The following is a 21,667-nucleotide window of genomic DNA, read 5'->3' as shown; positions in this document are numbered from 1 at the left end:
TCTCTCTCTCTCATGAAGGCCACATCTACGCCTCATGACGAACATGAGATCCCCTTCTCCCACCTCATGACGAACATGAGATCCCCCTTCTCCCACCTCATGACGAACATGAGGAACCCCTTCTCCCACCTCATGACGAACATGAGATCCCCCTTCATCCACCTCATGAACATGAGATCCCCCTTCTCCCACCTCATGACGAACATGAGGGAGGAGGGCCCCCCTCCCCCCACCTCACGACGAACATGAGATCCCCCTTCTCCCACCTCATGAACATGAGAACCCCCTTCTCCCACCTCATGACGAACATGAGGGAGGAGGGCCCCCCTCCCCCCACCTCATGACGAACATGAGATCCCCCTTCTCCCACCTCATGAACATGAGAATCCCCTTCTCCCACCTCATGACGAACATGAGAGTCCCCTTCCCCCCACCTCATGACGAACATAGGGGATCCCCCTTCCCCCCACCTCATGACGAACATGAGATCCCCCTTCTCCCACCTCATGAGACATGAGATCCCCTTCTCCCACCTCATGACGAACATGAGATCCCCCTTCTCCCACCTCATGACGAACATGAGATCCCCTTCTCCCACCTCATGACGAACATGAGATCCCCCTTCTCCCACCTCATGACGAACATGAGATCCTCCTTCTCCCACCTCATGAACATGAGATCCCCTTCTCCCACCTCATGACGAACATGAGATCCCCCTTCTCCCACCTCATGACGAACATGAGATCCCCCTTCTCCCACCTCATGACGAACATGAGATCCCCCTTCTCCCACCTCATGAACATGAGATCCCCCTTCTCCCACCTCATGACGAACATGAGATCCCCTTCTCCCACCTCATGACGAACATGAGATCCCCCTTCTCCCACCTCATGACGACATGAGATCCCCCTTCTCCCACCTCATGACGAACATGAGATCCCCCTTCTCCCACCTCATGACGAACATGAGATCCCCTTCTCCCACCTCATGACGAACATGAGATCCCCCTTCTCCCACCTCATGAACATGAGATCCCCCTTCTCCCACCTCATGACGAACATGAGATCCCCCTTCTCCCACCTCATGACGAACATGAGATCCCCCTTCTCCCACCTCATGAACATGAGATCCCCTTCTCCCACCTCATGAACATGAGATCCCCTTCTCCCACCTCATGACGAACATGAGATCCCCCTTCTCCCACCTCATGACGAACATGAGATCCCCCTTCTCCCACCTCATGACGAACATGAGATCCCCCTTCTCCCACCTCATGACGAACATGAGATCCCCTTCTCCCACCTCATGACGAACATGAGATCCCCTTCTCCCACCTCATGACGAACATGAGATCCCCCTTCTCCCACCTCATGACGAACATGAGATCCCCTTCTCCCACCTCATGACGAACATGAGGAACCCCCTTCTCCCACCTCATGACGAACATGAGGAACCCCTTCTCCCTCCTCATGACGAACATGAGATCCCCCTTCTCCCACCTCATGACGAACATGAGATCCCCCTTCTCCCACCTCATGACGAACATGAGATCCCCCTTCTCCCACCTCATGACGAACATGAGGAACCCCTTCTCCCACCTCATGACGAACATGAGATCCCCCTTCTCCCACCTCATGACGAACATGAGATCCCCCTTCTCCCACCTCATGAACATGAGATCCCCCTTCTCCCACCTCATGACGAACATGAGATCCCCCTTCTCCCACCTCATGACGAACATGAGGGAGGAGGGCGGCCCCCTCATCCCCCGGGGCGAGATCCGTTATGAGTGCGTTTAACTCACTCACTCACAGATGTCGTTTGGCCAAAGCTGAGTTCAACGAAATGAGGGATCCTCCTCCCCCGACGGTCCAACGCTTAAGCTTTTTAAGCGTCTCTTATTATAATTACCAAGTGTGGGGGGGAGGGAGGACTGAAGTCTCCCACGGGGCGGAGAGGACTGAAGTCTCCCACGGGGCAGACCCCAAGGGGGAGAGATTGAAGTCTCCCACGGGGCGGGCCCCAAGGGGGAGACGATTGAAGTCTCCCACGGGGCGGACCCCAAGGGGGGACGACTGAAGTCTCCCACGGGGCAGACCCCAAGGGGGAGACGACTGAAGTCTCCTACGGGGCGGGCCCAAGGGGAGACGACTGAAGTCTCCTACGGGGCGGAGAGGACTGAAGTCTCCCACGGGGCAGACCCCAAGGGGGAGAGAATGAAGTCTCCCACGGGGCGGAGACGACTAAAGTTTCCCACGGGGCGGACCCCAAGAGGGAGAGAATGAAGTCTCCCACGGGGCGGACCCCAAGGGGGAGACGACTGAAGTCTCCCACGGGGCGGAGACGACTGGAGTCTCCCACGGGGCAGACGACTGAAGTCTCCCACGGGGCGGAGACGACTGAAGTCTCCCACGGGGCGGACTCCAAGGGGGAGAGAATGAAGTCTCCCACGGGGCGGACCCCAAGGAGGACGACTGAAGTCTCCCACGGGGCGGACCCCAAGGAGGACGACTGAAGTCTCCCACGGGGCGGACCCCAAGGGGGAGAGAATGAAGTCTCCCACGGGGCGGAGAGGACTGAAGTCTCCCACGGGGCGGACCCCAAGGGGGAGAGAATGAAGTCTCCCACGGGGCGAACCCCAAGGGGGAGACGACTGAAGTCTCCTACGGGGCAGACCCCAAGGGGAGATGACTGAAGTCTCCCACGGGGCGGACCCCAAGGGGGAAGAAGACTGAAGTCTCTCCCACGGGGCGCATTCGGCCCCCTGGCTCACACGCTGCGACAGTGACTGAAACAATATATGCACAAAGAGCGATCACAACCACCAGCTGCATCGCTGAAGAGAAAGAAAAAAAAAAAATATATGATGTCGAAATAATGCCATAATTGGCCCTTGATCCGGGACGTCGCTTGACGTAATGCACGTTTTCTTCCATTAAAAAGGGGAAACTCAGAGAAAATGGGTTCTCAAAGAAAATGGTTTAGAGAAAATGGATTTTCAAGGGGGAGCTATATTGTGTGATCAGGAGACCTGTTTCATTACCCAGATATAGATATATGCTCTTATTTCTTTACCTTAGATTAAATTACATGTTCTGGTGAATACATGAAACTATTTTAACCTTTTATTCGTTTCTTGTGAAACAGGATACCAACGCACCAACGCACAATGTCCGCCTATGGGCCCGACCCTCGCAAAGACCAAATCTGTGGTCCTCACCCCAACCCTCGCACTGGTCCACATGGTCCTCACCTTAACCTTCGCATTGACCCATCCCACCTCTAGCACAGACCCACCAGTGGTCCTTCCCCTACCATCGTAACCCTTCCCCAATCCACGAGCAGACCCAACACTGGTCCTCACTCAAACCCTTGCACAGACCTACCAGTGGTCCTCACCCAACCCTCGCACAGACCCACCAATGGTCCTCACCCCAACCCTCGCACAGACCCACAGAAAATTATAAATGCTGAATATATATATATATATATATATATATATATATATATATATATATATATATATATATATATATATATATATATATATATATTGTGTGTGTGTGTGTGTGTGTGTATATCACCCACCTCTCCTCTGTATCAACGATTTTATTTCTTTTCCTATTAGTGTTCAATGGCTGCATTTCATTCCATATCACACTCACTGCATCCAGAATTACTTTCTACGTGAATATTCAAAATGATTTCCCCTGCATCTTCTGTGAGAATAATGATGCCTAAACAATAAAAGTTGGCACCCACCCAACATATGCAATTAAAGAATTGAGTCAATTAAGCATCAAAATGAACAAACTCAATTAAATCCGGGAATTTTAACTACATAATCACCTGATTAATCGACATAAAGTTAAGACGACTCATCCTCAAGCTTGCGTGTCAATGAACTTCCAATTGCAACTAGTTGCGTCAGTCCAGGAATCTTCATTAGTCGAGCAACTAAACTGATAAAGTCGCGAGAAAGGTCTTAACCAGACATGATTCAACCTCAAGGTTGGAACAATGTGACCTTCCAAACTGAAATTCAGGAATGGTAACCATTTCACAAAAAATGTATTCAGTAAAACATTAAAGAGAAGTGAACAAACCCAACTACCCAGTGAAACCTATCTTAGCTACTTACCTTAGCCTACACACTGCATCAGGGACCCTGGTATATTTCTAACAAAACGTTTCATTTCCATTATCCATAAAAATACTTCTCTTAGATTTTTTCAATCTAAGAGCCAAATATAAAAAAAAATGGATACTTATATCAATATTTGGTATCAATAACCACAAATACACTTTACGTAACCATGGACATTTCTACTTTTTTCCTTCACTGTGTTTTCGGCTGATTAGTCTTCATTCTATTATCTTCATGGGTGAATAAAATGCTAGTAATATATGACCTGTCCATGGGGTTAAGTTTCTACATGTTCTGTGTTTCAACAGGACTGGCTGCCAAACACTGCCTCCATTGACAGCAGCATCTCTGACACCACCTATACTGTCAGCAGCCCCTTGACACTACCCAACTCAGCAACCGCTTTAACGCTACCAAACTCAGCAGCCCCCTTGACACTACCCAACTCAGCAGCCCCTTTGACACTACCAAACTCAGCAGCCCCTTTGACACTACCAAACTCAGCAGCCCCCTTAAAACTGCCAAACTCAGCAGCCCCCTTAACACTGCCTAAACTGTCAGTAGCTTCCCTACACTGCTTGTTTGATTTATGCAAGGACAAAGTATTTTTCTGATATGCCATGAAAAGTCTTTTCTTTAAAGGAGTACAATAAATCTTGCCACAAACATTCCAGAAGTGAGAAAGAACAATAAAAATTTACTAAGAAACTCTATGTCTGTGTTGCGAATTGTTTTCAAAAATCACATTAAAGAAAAAAGTCTGCTATGTCAGCTAGCTATCATGTAGCTATGTACATCGATAAGAAAGGGTGTGTATTCACTGATGGAGATTTTGTTAAGAAGCGCATGAAGAACTGGGAGTGTTTCAGTTTATTTCCATCTACAATCGCCAGGTGTGGAGACGACATGAGAGAAGAGCTCCATACCGCACTGAGTGACATAGCAAAAAACTACAAATATTTCCCTTCAGCACAAGATTGAAGAAATGAGACCATATCAAACACTGTTCAATTCTCATCATGGGCACAGATCCTAATTTTGGAATCTAGGAAGAGTTGTCAAAGCTGCAGTGTGCAACACTAAAACCAAAGATAATTTATTCTTTAAGGTGTGTGAATCCATAAAGAATCTTACAGAAGTCTATATCAAAAGAAAAGTATGACAACAAATGATGCATTGAATATTATGATAAGTAAACAGGTGTATTGCAAGCATTTATGAAAGATATGAGATTTAAATGCTGCTCTTTCCATGCTATTCAGTAAGTCTTCTACCAGCAGGCTTTGTGAAATAAAACTCTCCAGGGAGATGATGCAGTAAGTGTTGTTGTATCAATTGCAGCTCTTAAAAGGCATCATGGCTCGCATCAAAATCAGTTCCAAAATTTCTTGTCTAAAACAAAAGTAAACTATGAGCAAGGGAAAGATCCTCAAAAATAGATTTGCTTTCTAGCTAAGATTGGAAGTGTTTTAGACACATTTTCTGACCCTGAATGGATCTGGCATTCTCAAGTAATGTAAGAATGCAATTCAACAATTTGCATCTAAGGTTACAAGGTAAAAGGAAACTGTTGTCGAGCATGTATGCTGAGGAACAAACTTTCGAAGGAAATATAAATGTGTTTTTGTGATGCACATCAGCAAAGCTAATTCTTCATACCTCTCACTGATTAAGATCTCATGTCCAACAAGGAGACTAATCTGAAATTTCCTGAAGAAAGATACACTTAAGTGATGAACCTCTTCCAGAGGAAATTCAAGAAGACACTCAGTGATTCTCATAAGCCTGGAGAGAAACACTTTTTTTTCTTTAAATGTTTCAAACATTTAAGGGTCATATCTATCATATCTAACAACATTCATTCACTAATCCCAATGTCAAATGAGTTTATTCACTTTACCATCTCATGGTGTGACCTTCATCACACAATTGTCCATTTAACATAGTCACTTTTGAAAAAGTTTGAAGACCAAAGAACTCTAAACTACTTTCTAATTCTGAACTATTACTTATAAAAATACAGACTGTACTTACCAGATGTAGGACAATCTGTCTCATCTGACAGGTCGCTGCAGTGAAATTCTCCATCGCAAATCTGAGCCAGATTCACACAGCGAGTTCCCCCATCACAAGCAACTTCATTTTCAGAGCAAGCTGGTAGATAAGAAAGTAGGAGGAATATTTATTTCTGCCTCATAAAAATAATCCTCACTATTTGCTCTCACAAGACTATTAAACTTGAATAACTAAGAACTCATTTAATAATCAACAAATGACTTCCTCTAAAACTAAATGACAAGAAACTATGTCTCAGTTGGCAAATTCCTACATTTCATAAACTAGACAATCAGCTTCACACAAACAGTGCAAGGAAATAACCAACAAAATAATCATAAGATACACTCGTCTTTGAGGGTGAATAATTGTAAAGCAGCATCAACATTCACATAAACTTTACGGTACAGAATAACCAAGAACACTCACATTTATGACTGCTAAATCATGTCACCACAGTACAAAAGTATTAGCACTAATGCATGTTACCAGAAAACATTTATTACAGACTATCCACTATATTAATGGCCAGTACTGTTACATCACTGGCCTACAATCCACACAGCCATATATGAACACAGAGAGAGAGAAGGTTAAGATTACAAAAAAGCTGCATGACAGAGTAGTATACATTTACCAAGATGATACATTAGTAAAATTGGAGAATAAAAGTTTACTGCTCACTGCTGTAGCAGAATTTATTTTAAGGTTATCATCATAAATTGTGCTACTGCAACTATATCAAAAATATTTTGCTTTCTGACACAATCATCAAAATGACGTATATACACGTATATATACTGGAAATAAAATAAGTTATAATCTTCAATGTAGTATCATATAAAATTGAATAAATCTTGATTCATGACATCTATCAAGGTATTGTTACTTCTATATGTTTTGAAGAAGTAACAAAACTCATTTCTAAACTATCAAATTCAAATCAAACTCAAGAATCAACAAGTGAAAAGCAATTTAAAACTTTTATTTTCTTTACAAATTCATAAAAAATCGTTGTTATGTAAAAGTAGAATATGGTGTTACATTAGTAGCAAGACAGTGATATCAGTAAACTAAAAACACTTACCCATATTATACGTTATTTGCACACAAAAAATTGTTAGCACATCAAAAACTTTTCCAATTGAGGACAGACCATCCCAACCACCAGAAACACCAAAGCCATTAGTCAAATGTTAATGAAGAGAAAAGCGGGTTCGAAACCAGATGAGGCGAAGCAACAGGATTGGTGGTCTCATGTCCAAACACCCCAAACCACTTGATTTCACTTTAACTTACCAATGGTGTCACATTTCACAGGGTCCTCATCTTCTCCTCCTGGGCACTCAAGTACACCATCACAAAAGCAAGCTTGAACGTTACTATTGGGGCATGGATTGGGGCCTTGGTCATCTGAGCGACATTCTGGTTTGGCTGAGGAACAAATCCACCCACTTTCTTAGTTACAAAAGGAAAGCCAAACCTAATAAGATTATACACCGAACATGATTTTGAAAGTTTACACCATTAGTACTTCTTTTCTTAGATCTTAATGTATAATCAGACCTTCTAACAGCCCTGTTAAAGAATATACATCCCTTCATAACAATCTCTGTCAGATATGGTTTAGGTAAATCACACATATTTCCAAAAGAAAATCAATACCAGAATAAATACAGGGTAAAAAATCACGGCCATTAAGTTAATATACCTCTAATTCATTAAAAATTAATGAATCCCTTGATTTTTCCGCAGTTTCTGGGCTCCCTAAACTGTACCATTCATTTATCACCACTTTCCAACATTAGAAAAACTGGTTTCCTCTTGAGAAGACATGAACTCAAAAACAGCACAGGCAGAAACACCAGACTACCAGAGAGACAATATTCTTTTTACATCTAAATGCTTCTCCCACCTTTGTAAGATATTATCTGGAACAGGTGAACAACAGCTAAATCATTTACATGCATCTTTCTATTACAAGATTAACCTTAGTCACACTACACATTATCCTTGAGCATTTCATTCCTGACACAGCCACCCTCTTTTTTTTTTATCAACCCTCTTAATGCCTGAGACTTCCACCCAAAAACACTGCCAGTACTCTTCTACTTGCAAACATATCCATCTTTATCCACACTAAACACTAACCTCTTGCTCCATGTGTTCCATAATGCACCTACAATACGTTTCAGCGGTGGACAAACGCTGGTTTATCACAAATTTCGGCTAAACGAATGGTTGTATCACTATGATATTTCTGCACACTAGCCTTAACAACCGGGCCTAATTTATGGCTGACATACCACATTGCTATAGGTGCTTTGTGAGGAGTTTAGTGAGTGATAATAGGCCAACACCAGAATCAGACAAGTGTGGGGGTTAGTCATCTAACCCCCTCCCTCAACAACACCTTCTAAACGAATGGTTGTATCATATGATATTTCAACACACTCGCCTTAACACCCGGGCCTAATTTATGGCTGACATACCACATTGCTATATGTGCTCTGTGAGGAGTTTAGTGAGTGATATTAAGCCTACCACAGTCATCATATTGAAGGCGTTATAGAGAATCGGACAAGTGTGGGGGGTTAGTCATCTAACCCCCTCCCTCAACACCTCGAACAACCCCCAGACCACTCCTCCTCCTCTCTCTCTCTCTCTCTCTCTCTCTCTCTCTCTCTCTCTCTCTCTCTCTCTCTCTCACACCAATATTGCAGTATCTCCCTCCCCATTTCCATCTTCACCCCCCATATATTTACACCATCCATTATCTATATTTGATTTTGTCACTCTAATTATGTACATAAATAATAGGTCAGAGAATCGGACGAGTGTGGGAATACTTGTCTAACCCTCCCTCAACCCCCCTTGACCACTCCTCTCTCTCTCTCTCTCTCTCTCTCTCTCTCTCTCTCTCTCTCTCTCTCTCTCTTTACCCCAGTATCTCCTTCCCCATTTTCATCTTCACCCCCCCCCATATTTACACCATCCATTGTCTAGATTTGATTCTGTCGTATTCTAATCACGTACATAAATAATAGGTATGACAGTATGTATATATATACGTAATCATACATTAGTAATGATATGTAATAAAGTTATTATGTGGGTGGACATGAAGACCAGACTGTGTCAAACGACAATGAATTGGCAATCCCGGCAATCCCGTTGTTAATAACCAACGTGTCGACCAAGAGGGTTGAAAAGTCAAGTTTATGGGACCTTCAGGTGTTCTTTACGTCTTTAAATAAGAAACAGATGCCTCAATATAATATCCACTGTCCCCCCCCATATCTCCTCCCCCTCTCTGAGGTATGGGGTACCCCCATCCCGAGGTTACAACTCTATATAACGCCTGCTGAGGGGCACTCATCAGCAATGGTGTCCTTTTGCCCCCCATGGATGCAGGACGGCCTTTCTTCTTCGTCTTGTTATGTTGTACAAACGGGAATGTACCTGCTAGAACGTTACATAGGTTTGAATAGATGCGTAGACACTATATTCTGTTTCGAACATTCATTATTACATTTATATATATGTGAAATATGAAAGGAAAGCAGATTGGATTGTGAGGAGACGAAATGTGTAACATAACATTAAATTTTTCTAGGCACACAGGCGTTACGAGGCGAGTTGGGCACATCGTGGGCATGGCTGTGGCAAGAGGGAGGGGCATAGTCCACACCACCACAGACAGCCTCCCCTTCCACAGAGGAACCACCACAGCCACAGCCTCCCCTTCCACATCGGCACCACCACCACAGCCTCCCCTTCCACACCGGCACCACCACAGCCAGCCTCCCCTTCCACACAGGAACCACCACCACCAAAGCCTCCCCTTCCACACCGACACCACCACAGCCTCCCCATCCACACCGACACCACCACAGCCTCCCCTTCCACACTGGCGCCACCACAGCCTCCCCTTTCACACCGGCACCACTACCACAGCCTCCCCTTCCACACCGGCACCACCACAGCCTCCCCTTCCACACCGGCACCACCACAGCCTCCCCTTCCACACCAGCACCACCACCACAGCCTCCCCTTCCACACTGGCACCACCTGTCAACTCAAAATGCTTTCTCTAAATCAATTGATACCACAAATAATTCATTATCCTTCTAAAAAGTATTCATCATACAAATTTATCAAAGCAAACACATGGTCCATAAACCCTCAATCACTCCAGTAGCCACAATGATTCTCCAAAAAATATTTTATGCACTACATCACCCACTCAATCACTACTAAACCATCAGATATATCTAAAACATGTGCCCCTATAATTCCAATATTCAATTCTATCCTTTCCATTTATATGTGGGTACTCCATGCAATCTGCCAGTCCTTTAGCACCTTGTCCTGGGCCATACATATGTTGAATAGCCTGCCAACCAAGCACCAACACTTACGCTCCCCATCCTGAGATACTCAGCTGCAGTCCTGTCCACTCCTAAAACTTTGACACACTTCATCACAGTCAGATACAAGTAATTAATTTAATTAACTATATGTTTCTATCTACACATGTAGTAACTCAGTGCTGACAAAGATTCTCTATACTGCAATAAACTGGTTACTCTCTATTCAGAACTTAAAAATGAAGTTAATAATATAACAATTCCAACTTCCACTGGGGAAGACTTCATAAATTCCCTGAAAAAAATTCACACTGAGAAATAAGTTCACACACTTGCACATAACTTCAGTGCTTACTCACTGCACTTTTCTTTGTTGCTTTTAGAATGGTAAGATTTGTAGATTAAGCCACAATAAACTGAATACAGTAATTTCTCGGGTGTCTAAAACTTTTATTGTTAAATACAAATATCTATTCATTTCATATAATGTATATCTATGTTTCCCATATTGATGGTCTGTGGAGATAAAAAATGAAAAAAAAAAATCCCTAATCCAAACATATTTTACACACACAAGGATTTTGAGCACCATGCATTAAGTACGTTACGATGGGTTCTTATGCATTTCACCAGCATTCCATGATCACATGATACTACCACTTACTGAAACTAATGTCACCTTGGTCTTAATAGCAGAAACCAACAAATCAAAGCATGCACTTTCAAGAGAAGCATACACATACAAAATAATTCAACAGACTGGATAGATGTTTCATGCAAGGCAGATGTATTAGTATTTATCATCTGTATGTGCCAGATCACGTTCTTTGTATAATAAGATTAGTAATAACCAGACAGGTAAGGTGGCCATGAAGATAAATGGGAAATATCTTCAGAAATATACAAGAAAATTTGGAGCTCTGTTGTACAGGATCTGAAGAGAAGAAATTATCATGATGGCTTACTTATTAATCCACTTTAAATTCTTAAAATATGGAATACTGTGTAAAATATAGAATTACAAATCTAAGATATACAATAAAAAGTAAATGAAGGAAAATTAAGAACGAAACCATTTTTACCACATAGCTACAAATTAATCTTCTTCAAGAACAGGGTCTGAGTAATCAATATTAATCCACTAATCTTCATCTGAAGACAATTCAACACCTGTGGTGACAGGTATGGGAAGAGAAGACGCACAGGTATTGGAAGTCAAAAATAGAAAAAGCACAAGTATTGGAAGTCAAAGGTTGAGGCTCAGGCTGAATTCCACTTGAAAGTTTCTGATGGATCTTTGTAAACATGTCCTGCAGATTCTGGTGTTTCATATAAATTGGCTGTTCTTTGATTAAAACCTCTTGTATTTTATATATCAACATTATATGCCACTCACTGATAAAGCTCTTTTGCCTCAGTTTCCAAATTAGTTCCTTAGTAAGACTGACACACCTATCTATAGACACTTTCTCCTTTCAGTGCGCTGGCCTCACCTTCATCATCATCACTTGCACCTGATTTGTCCTTATCACCATTCGTTACCATGTCTCAGTTTCACTGTCAGTGAGCTGGAGCAAAACTGGAGCATCATCATCAATGTCTATATACTTTTGTATATTCCCCTCATCAAGTGATGTGGTTACTTGACATGACAATCCTTTTGCTTATTCCAATAAATTTTCCACTCTTTCTTTCTCTCCAGTCATACGAAAACCATAAAATCAGGTTCATTGTCAGCAACACATAAAAAAATAAGGTAGATGGCCATACTTTATGCCAGCTGTATATCTTAATATCTTTGGGTACACTGTCCCAGGACTTTGCAGTAGTCCAAAATGCATCTATAATATCAAATGCTTTCTGAAATGCTTCTTTCCCTGTGCCTTTCATGCATGTGTCTACCATTTTATGCAGAAATGCATCCATGTATCTGGACTTGAATGCACAAAGAATGCCTTGGTCTAATGGCTGAATCAGCAAAGTACAACTGGGAGGCAAGTAAACAGCGCACACATTGTCCTTGACCAAAACTTCAGCAGGAGGGTGTGCAGAGCAATTATCAGGCACTAAAATAATTTTGCAGTCATCAGGGAGTCCCTAAGATTTACATTAAGCCCTGGCCTCAGGCACAAGATTTACAATGAGCCCTGGCTTCAGGCACAAAGTTCTATAGAAACCACTCGGTAAAATTCTATTTCATGATCCAAGCCTGCTTATCTGCCTTATAAATCACAGGAAACACCTTGACTCCCTTAAATGCTCAAGGATTCTGATATTTCCCAACAAAGAGTAATTTGCATCTGTGGGTGCCGGCTGCATTTGAACATCCAAGAATCATAAGTCATTCCTTGGAATCCTTACACCCTGCTGGTGCTGGCTCATCTGGTGTAACGCCAGAATAAAGCAGTTTCATCTGCATTGCAAACCTGTTCAGCTGACACTCCCTCATCCAAAATCATCTTGACAAATTCATCTGAATACATCTCTGCAGAAGTCTTTTTCCCTCCTACCTTCAGTTTGTGAAAGCCATGTCACTGTTTGAATCTGTTAAACCACCCAGCAGAATATTAATTCACAAGTAGTTGTCATTCAATTCTTCATGAAAATGTTTAGCTTGGGCCATTATAATGGAATGATTAAGTGGAAACTTTTCACTATGACACTGCCTAATCCATTTTAGCAACATTTTATCCATATTTACACTCTCTGACTGGTGTAAAGTTTTTCAGATGTCCATTTATTTAGGCACATCACTGTCACTGTAAAATTTAAGACTTTTTTCTTTCTGTTTCTAGATATCATAGATAGTAGATATACCAATATCATACTCCTAACTCAACTGCTGCAATGAAGCACCTCATCGAGTCTCTTCAATAACTCTACTTCCTTTGATATACCGAGTGCAATATGTTTCCTTTTCCATTGTCCACCTGCAAGCTGCCTTTCTGCTGGCCTTTTAGACATGGTATTACGTGAAAATTATAACAAATTGAAAATATAATCACAAATTTGTAGAGAAGGACAAGTGTCCACTGCGATTGTCCTGCTTGAACTGCCATGCGGTGGGTACGCTATGCCAAATCAAAACACAGTGGCCGAGTGATAAACTACTAGGAATCCCACGACATTCAAAACTAGTCAGTTTAAAAAATATCTGGATTTCTGGAACTTCCTGTTTTCTGGAATCCAGATAAATGGTTTAGTACCCGAAATTTACAATGACTCTGTGTTGATTTTCAAACTTACAAATAGCCATCAAAAACACCACCAACTGTGTACAATTAAAAAAGAAGTGCGTTAAGGAAGCAAAGGAAGGCTTTCTTTTGTTAACTAAATGAAATCAGGTACTCATAGTCTGCATTAATGTTCTCTCCTGGTCTGTGGGATCTAGTTGTCGATAGGGGTGTGTGGTTTCAGTGCATTACACATGACAGCTAAAGAATGGATGTAAGGAAATGAGGTTTTTCTTCATCTGTTCCTGGCACTACCTTACTAATGCGAGAAATGGTGAACAAGTATAAAAAAAGAATTAATACTCAGTTCAAATCACAGATTTCAGTCAATTCAAGCAATTAAAAGCTCTAACAATTAAAGTAATAACCAGCCATCAAAAAGTTTGTGCCATAACAAAAAAACCATACAGGATATCTTTAAACTCACTCTAACACAATTTCCTATTCTAGCAACTCACTTTAGGCACCACTTCTCTGGCTCGATTATGCTCATTCTGTAGAACCCCTTGACTTACCTCTCTAGAAAGTCCTTTTTGTGGCCACTAATGTATTTTCCTTCTCATATCTTTCATTCTCAAAAAATCTACCAGTACCACATTGCAATGATCCTAAAACACACTAACCAAGACCATTCCAACTTATCCAGTATTTGTAAGTTTTCAATGATAAGGAAACCCTAAGTGTTTCCTCTGCATGCTCTGCTGCTTCTCAAAATAAAAGACGTGAACCCATGTTTCATATGGAGTGACACACAGTACTAAAGGTAGTCACCTGAATCAGGATAAATACATTCTCAAAAACTTGGAAAATATCTAAGTGGACTCTTCTCTGGCTTACTGTCAGCATTCTAGGAACACACTTTGCTAACACCTTTACGAATCTCTGCACATCACAGAGGACTAACTAAATCAATGAAAAACTGGCACCTAACATCTCTTCTACAGGCCTGATGGTTGCCCGTCTCCCTTTCATTACAATAGGACTTTATGATCTGATCCATCATTTCTGGTGTTGAAACCTTAACATGATGAACTGAAGTATGTTCAATTTCAGTGCTCATTCTACCAAACTAGAATTCAGTGACTCTGTCCTTCATCAAGGAATATGAATGAACATAATTCTAAGTTATCAACACCATATTCACATGTATTTCTTTATTAGAAAAACCTTTCTTGAACAGCTAGTTTGTCGCAGCTCATAACTAAGAATTCTTAATTTTCAATGAGTAACAGTACTGGGGTCTCCAACTTTGAATTCATTCTCTGTAAAGTCAGCAACTGGATACATGAATTTGGCAAGACAAGGCAGAATCACAAAGCTAGATACTTTTGAGCAACAGCTTTTATCATCGTGATTGTCAACAATTCCGTTATGCCATGAACTTTCTGATCAACCTATGTGTCTGCAATCATACCCAAAGTATCTTGTTCAGTAATCTACATGAAATACAACTCTTGCATGTCACACTTGCATATAAAAACTATAAAGTACAGTTGACAGCTCATAGCCTAAATAAAAAAATGACTGCATTCATAATGCATATAAACATAGCTGACCATGGTAACAGCCTTACTGTATAATACTGTTAATAGAAAAACCATGTCGAACATATTATTCCACACAAAAAACCCACCAGGCTACCAAATTTAATTTCATTAATATTTACAGAACAAGGGTTAGGCCAAGGGCATGCAGCCTATCACTTGACTCACATACATCCTCAACCTATGTCTAAAGCATGAAAAAGGTATGAACAAAATTTTGGTGTTCAAAAAAAAGAATATTTTGTATTACGTAAAACTCAATCAAAGAAGAATAATGTAATCAGCTGAGTACTGATGTATACACTGCTGAGGGTCTTCAAAATATCTTATAAAATGGAAAATAAATCATGTTTACTATGATTAAATGTCTTCTCCCTGTTCTATGATTGTTCACCAAAACTTTCATTCACATTCCCAAAATAATGAAAAATTCAATGAGAATGCTCTCAACAAGAATCTTTAAGTAATGGTGAACAGCATTAAAACTGTACTCTATGCACAAATTTCTCTTACATTAAAAATACATCAAACATCTATTATCAATATCAATCATAAACTTGAAAAAACACTTATAGTATTTCAACATTCCTATTCTGAATGGATGAACAAAGTTAGAGAGAAAAAATACTGCTTTCCAAGGATTTTTATGTCTTCGAGAATGAAAAATACAATTCTAATTAACAAACTTTCAATATACATTATAAACAGAGCGGTATCATCATTCTCTGAACGCTTCCGAAAAGCTGAATTATGCTATTACTGATCGCTAGTAAAGCTTGAATGCATTACCAACATGTCAAAGCTGCCTATTCCATTACCATTAATCACACCTAACAAGGCTGTCAAAAGTCTATACCAAAGATAGCTATATCTGAAAGCTCTTTACACACTTCACCAGTCCCAAATATGTTTCAAAGCTTATCAATGACAAAATGCCTTATATGAGCAAAAGCAGTTTCTCTATATATTCTGGGTGTGATTAACCCAAAATGTATTAGTAGTTTATATCAGTGTTTCTCAAACATTGCCATTCCACACACCCCTAAAATGAGATTCTGTTGATTCACTTCCCTCTTCCCTATGCCATTAAGGCTAAAGTTTTCATAAATACATGATTAATGATAAGTTAAACTAAATGTTCAAAAACATTTTCACTCTCTCTGGTTGAAAAGCACAAGCCTAACTCATCAAGGATACTTGAATAGTGACAGATTTCTTGTTTCACCATTTCCTGTACTTCAAGTTATTATACATGAAAGTAAAAGGTGGAATACCAACGTTTATTCTATTCTTGAAGATCCTAAAGTCCAATGCATCCTGGAGATAAAAACCTTACTCTAAGGGTCACGATGCCCATGAATATTTTAAGCTCCCTGGGGTTGATCTTCCCTATTGTTTGAGAAACACTGGTTTAGACAGTCTTTAGAAAATGCTCCCTTTCCCAACAAAACAGGTTACCAAGGTGGTGTACAGCAACAATTATATAATAATAGTATGCCAGTACTCACAAGGCTCACAGTCCTTTTCATCAGTGTTATCAATACAGTCCTGAACCCCGTCACACTTCCTGTCGTAGGGCACACACCGTAGATCGTCACACGAAAAATGGCCTTCATCGCAATCTGTGTACATCACACCACCCTGACTCATTGAACAGTCACACAAGCACACACAAATTGTGGTGACAAGGGGTGTACCAAGATAAAGCACAGATTTGCACAGGACGTGAAGCACAGTGCACAATCATATATGCATGAAGAGCATATAAAGTATCAGTTTCAAACTGCAGTGGTCAGCCATGTACACTGTTTCCTTTAAAACACGAAATCACTAGCGCTTATCTAAAAACGCAAACATTACAAATACTTATCTAAAAAAGCAAACATTCAAGCTTATACATGTAGACAATAAACAAAACATTCATTTGTTAGGACAAATACATGAAAACAAAAACATATAAAGGTGGAGAGGGGGACCAGGAGTGATATGGAACTCAAAGAGGATATGTAAATGAGGCAATTACATAGAAAGCTGGAAAAGTGGGGAAAAGATTTCTGTAACTGCATTATAGACCAATGTGATAATCCTATGAAATCTACAATGAGGGAGTCACAACACAGGTAACAATAGATACTAATACAAGAGAAAGATAAAAAAGAGGGGAGATACAGTTCAACAAAGAATGACAAAAATCATGAGTTAACATTGTGTTATAGAGGATAAATAGATGACACTTCAGCAAGCCAGCATTTGATAGGTATAGGAGAGCAAGATACGAGTACTGCAAGACATGAAGTGAGGAGCAGAAAAACTTTGGAAAGAATAATAAGAATAGGGCAAATGATAATCTAAAACTTTCCCAGAGTCCATTAGGAGCAAATTACTGGTTAAGGAGCTACCAATTAGACTAAGGTTCATGATCCTGATAAAGCTCTCCATATGTGCAGACACACCTGGTAAGATGCTTTAAATCTTGTTCAAAAGGTTATGAAAGTATGGCATAGTGCCAAAGGGGCATAAGATGTCAAACGTCAAGCTTGTTTTTAGGAAAGGTGAATGGAGAATTGTGGAGAATTACGAACCAGTTTCTCTTAAAAGTGTGGTCCATAAAATATGAAGATAATAAAAAACAAATGGATGTTTACCTGCAAAGAAGAAACTACCTAACAGAGACACAACATGAATTCAAGAAAAGGAAGTCAAGCAATACAAACATCTCAGATTCTACAACAGAGTGAGCTCCAAATTGGATCAAAGAGATGGATGGATAAACTACAAACATTCCAAGACTTCTAAAGAGCTCTTGACTTTATACTACACTGGATGCTGATTATGAAGTAGGAATATGAGGTAGACTCCTTCACAGGACTAAAGATGAACTATTCAGAAGGGCTGGGGCCACCAGCTATATTTCGCAGAGTCCTGTCATAGGCCTACTGCTCTTCTTGGTAAATGTAAATGACTTACCCTCGGGACAAAACTCTTGCAAGTGTGTGTTTGTGGATGATGCCACAGTAATGACAAAAGTAAAGAGTAATGATGATTGCAACAGCTTATGAGGGACCCAGGCAAATTCAAAAGTTGGTTTGATGAATAGCAGGTGAAATTTTATCAGAATAAGGTAGCAGTAATGTAACAAGGATGGAACGCAGGGAAAGAGGGCCCTGGTGCAACCATTTTCTTGGAGAAAATTTGCTAAAGGAACCTGTATGTGAAAGGCATACAGGAATAAAATTTGTGCTTAACCTCTCACTAGAGCTTCACATCAGAAGTGTTGTTAAGGATGCTAACTGCCTGCTGACAAGTAAGAGAAATGCATTTAAGTAACCAGATAAGGAAATGTTTGATAAACTATTTTCAACATACATTTGACCATCACCATATTATGTTTCTTAAGTCTGGTCATGGCACCAATAGAAGCAAATAGATTTAGATGAGAGAATCCAGAGAAGGGCAACAAAGATGTTACCTGAATTAAGAAAGCTACGCTATAATGCCAAGCTGAGGGGTACGTGTGCCCACCTTCAAGGAGAGAAAAGACCGAGGTGACCTCATTACAACATTCAAAGTTGCTAAATCACTTAAATGACACTGACAGAAAACAGTAATTCATAAATATATACTAAGAGAATAAGCTGAGGTTGTAATAAAATGCTTGGCCAGAAGCTTGTTTAACAGGTAGCAAAAAAGTAGTCTTTTAGTGTAATGGTGGTGGATGGTTGGAATAAGACTGCAAAATGAAACCATGAATGCCAACATTATACAAATGTTTAGAAAGCAACTCGGTGGTAAAGAAAGTTTACGAGATGGGGTCCCACAAGTGTACAACACTCTTTCTGTACTGTGCAAATATGTAATTAAAGATGCAAGAATGTACCTACAAAAATTCAGATACATTAACAGTATTGGACAGATCAAGATTCTGAAAAATGTAATGGGGATAATAAAAAAGTAGTTGTACAAATCTGCTTGCAAGATTATCCTCAGTCCCTCTTACACTAACAATCAATATGCACTCTATACTGACCCTCCTGACTCTTTCCAACCATCACCTGAACCTCACACAACAATACAGAACAATGCTACGGCACCAGCTTTACCAACGTCACTTCCTACCATTCTTTTATTTTTCATATCTCAGGCTCATCATATACTGAGGCTATTCCTTTACAGAAATTTTAAGAGGTGAGAGAGAGAGAGAGAGAGAGAGTGGAAGAAATACTTCAGGAGTTTTGAGGAAGTAGAAAATCTGCCTCTTCAAAAGAGGCAGGTCATAGCTACTAGGAGAGACAAGGGCATTATAGAACTCCAAAGGTGTAGGGAAAGCAATGATCATGTGATGCTATCCCTTGCTGTGTATTACATGTTTGGCTAATGGTGGGGGCATACAAACAGCCAGCTTTTAGGTGCAGAAACCAAAGTAGCTATCTACAGACAAGAGAAAGTGAACCAACACTGCATGTTCAAATTCAGATTGGGTGTGTCGATAAGTTGGACTACTCAATTCTTTCTAATGAATATGTAGAACCAGAATCTCTTGAGGTGTGAGAGCTGTACTTCTTATAATGAGGGATCACAAGGTTACAATGGAAGGTTAGAGACTCTACACTTGTCAACCAGGTATTCATCATGAATAGGACACAAGAGAGGGGAGACTTGATCCTAACATTAAACATTACACCTGTCTGATAATGTCAACAGTGAGAGTTCTTCAGAATAAGGAATTTGAGAAAGAATTTGACACTGTTGCGACAAAATGAGCAAACAAACTGACTGAAAAGATATAAATGATTATTTCCATAGCATAAGGGTATTAACTGAATGGAATAAATGTAGCACTGAAATCATTTGTGCTGACAGCACACAGGTTTCAATACTGTGAGGGTAAAGAAAATTCATGAGAAGGGTCTCCACATGGGTAGAACTCCCTTCCCACACCATACAAATAAGCAATTACAAACAAGTTATTACACAAGTATGTTGAAGTTCTTCCCTGCACCAGATACAAACAGTTGCCTAAAAACACTTAATTACACATATATTAGAAAGAAAAAAAAAAAGAAAAAAATTTCGAGAAAGGTTCCCTGATATGTGCACTATGTTGCCTTCTAGTGAGAAATATTCTCTTAATTGAGGAGGTTTCCTCCTTATTCCTGCATGATGGCAAGCTTCTTAATCATCTTCCAATACACTGTAGTCAAATGTTTTCTGACACTCCTAATACAACCAATCCACCGAGCCTTCCCTTTTGTCTATGAAAGAGCTCACTCTCTTGTGGTTAAGGAGGATAATGGTACAAATGAAGGAGGGTGTGGCAGAGAAGATGGGTGCAGGTGGCAATGAGAGAGGGTGTGACGATTAGGGTGGGAGGGTTGTGGTGAGGTGGAGGTGAAGGAAGGTGTAGCAGCCCTCTACAGGAATCTGAATCTAGTAGTGTTGCAGAAACAAGCACTAATGAATGGGTAACTCTACAAATACTTATATACCCAAACAAACACACGGACTAATAAAGACAAAATGATAAAACATATATATATGTAAATGAGTATTTTATCCCTAGGGATAAGGGAGAAAGAAAACCTCCCACATATTCCCTGCGTGTCATAAAAGGCGACTAAAAGGGGAGGGAACAGGGGGATGGAAATCCATCCCACCAGTTTCTTCTTTTCCAAAAGAAGGAACAGAGAAGGGGGCTTAGTGAGGATTTTCCCTTTTAGGCTCAGTCCTTTGCTCTTAACGCCACCTCGCCAATGCGGGAAATGGCAAATATGATCCAACTGGAGGAAGTCAAGTGTTTTATATATCTGGGAGTGGATCTGGCAGCAGATGGAACCATGGAAGCGGAAGTGAGTCACAGGGTGGGGGAGGGGGTGAAGGTTCTGGGAGCCATGAAGAATGTGTGTAAGGGGAGAATGTTATCTCGGAAAGCAAAAATGGGTATGTCTGAAGGAATAGTGGTTCAAACAATGTTATATGGTTGTGGGGCATGGGCGATAGATAGGGTTGTGCGGAGGAGGGTGGATGTGTTGGAAATGAGATGTTTGAAGACAATATGTGGTGTGAGGTGGTTTGATCAAGTAAGTAATGAAAGGATAAGATAGATGTGTGGTAATAAAAAGAGTGTGGTTGAGAGAGCAGAGGAGGATGTATTGAAATTTTTTGGTCACAAGGAAAGAATGAGTGAGGAAAGATTGACAAAGAGGATATATGTGTCAGAGATGGAGGGAACGAGGAGAAGTGGGAGACCAAACTGGAGGTGGAGGGATGGAGTGAAAAAGATTTTGAGCGATCGGGGCCTGAACATACAGGAGGGTGAAA

At 40.8% G+C, this 21,667-nt stretch overlaps 1 protein-coding gene across 2 annotated transcripts in view; it reads right to left on the bottom strand.

Moving 5' to 3' along the window:
• The window catches only part of LOC139748046 (uncharacterized), a 538,085-nt gene that overhangs the window by 322,019 nt on the left and 194,399 nt on the right, over positions 1-21,667 (bottom strand). For both annotated transcript variants that reach the window (XM_071660616.1, XM_071660617.1), the window contains exons 5-7: positions 16,858-16,971; positions 7,502-7,636; positions 6,182-6,301 (exon numbers count right to left, since the gene is read on the bottom strand). In XM_071660616.1, the coding sequence (XP_071516717.1) occupies positions 6,182-6,301; positions 7,502-7,636; positions 16,858-16,971 (369 nt within the window). The remainder of the gene's footprint in view (positions 1-6,181; positions 6,302-7,501; positions 7,637-16,857; positions 16,972-21,667) is intronic.

Source organism: Panulirus ornatus, chromosome 72 (genome assembly GCF_036320965.1).
Source record: "Panulirus ornatus isolate Po-2019 chromosome 72, ASM3632096v1, whole genome shotgun sequence".
Taxonomy (NCBI): Eukaryota; Metazoa; Arthropoda; class Malacostraca; order Decapoda; family Palinuridae; genus Panulirus; species Panulirus ornatus.
This window is presented reverse-complemented; position numbering and strand designations above follow the sequence as displayed.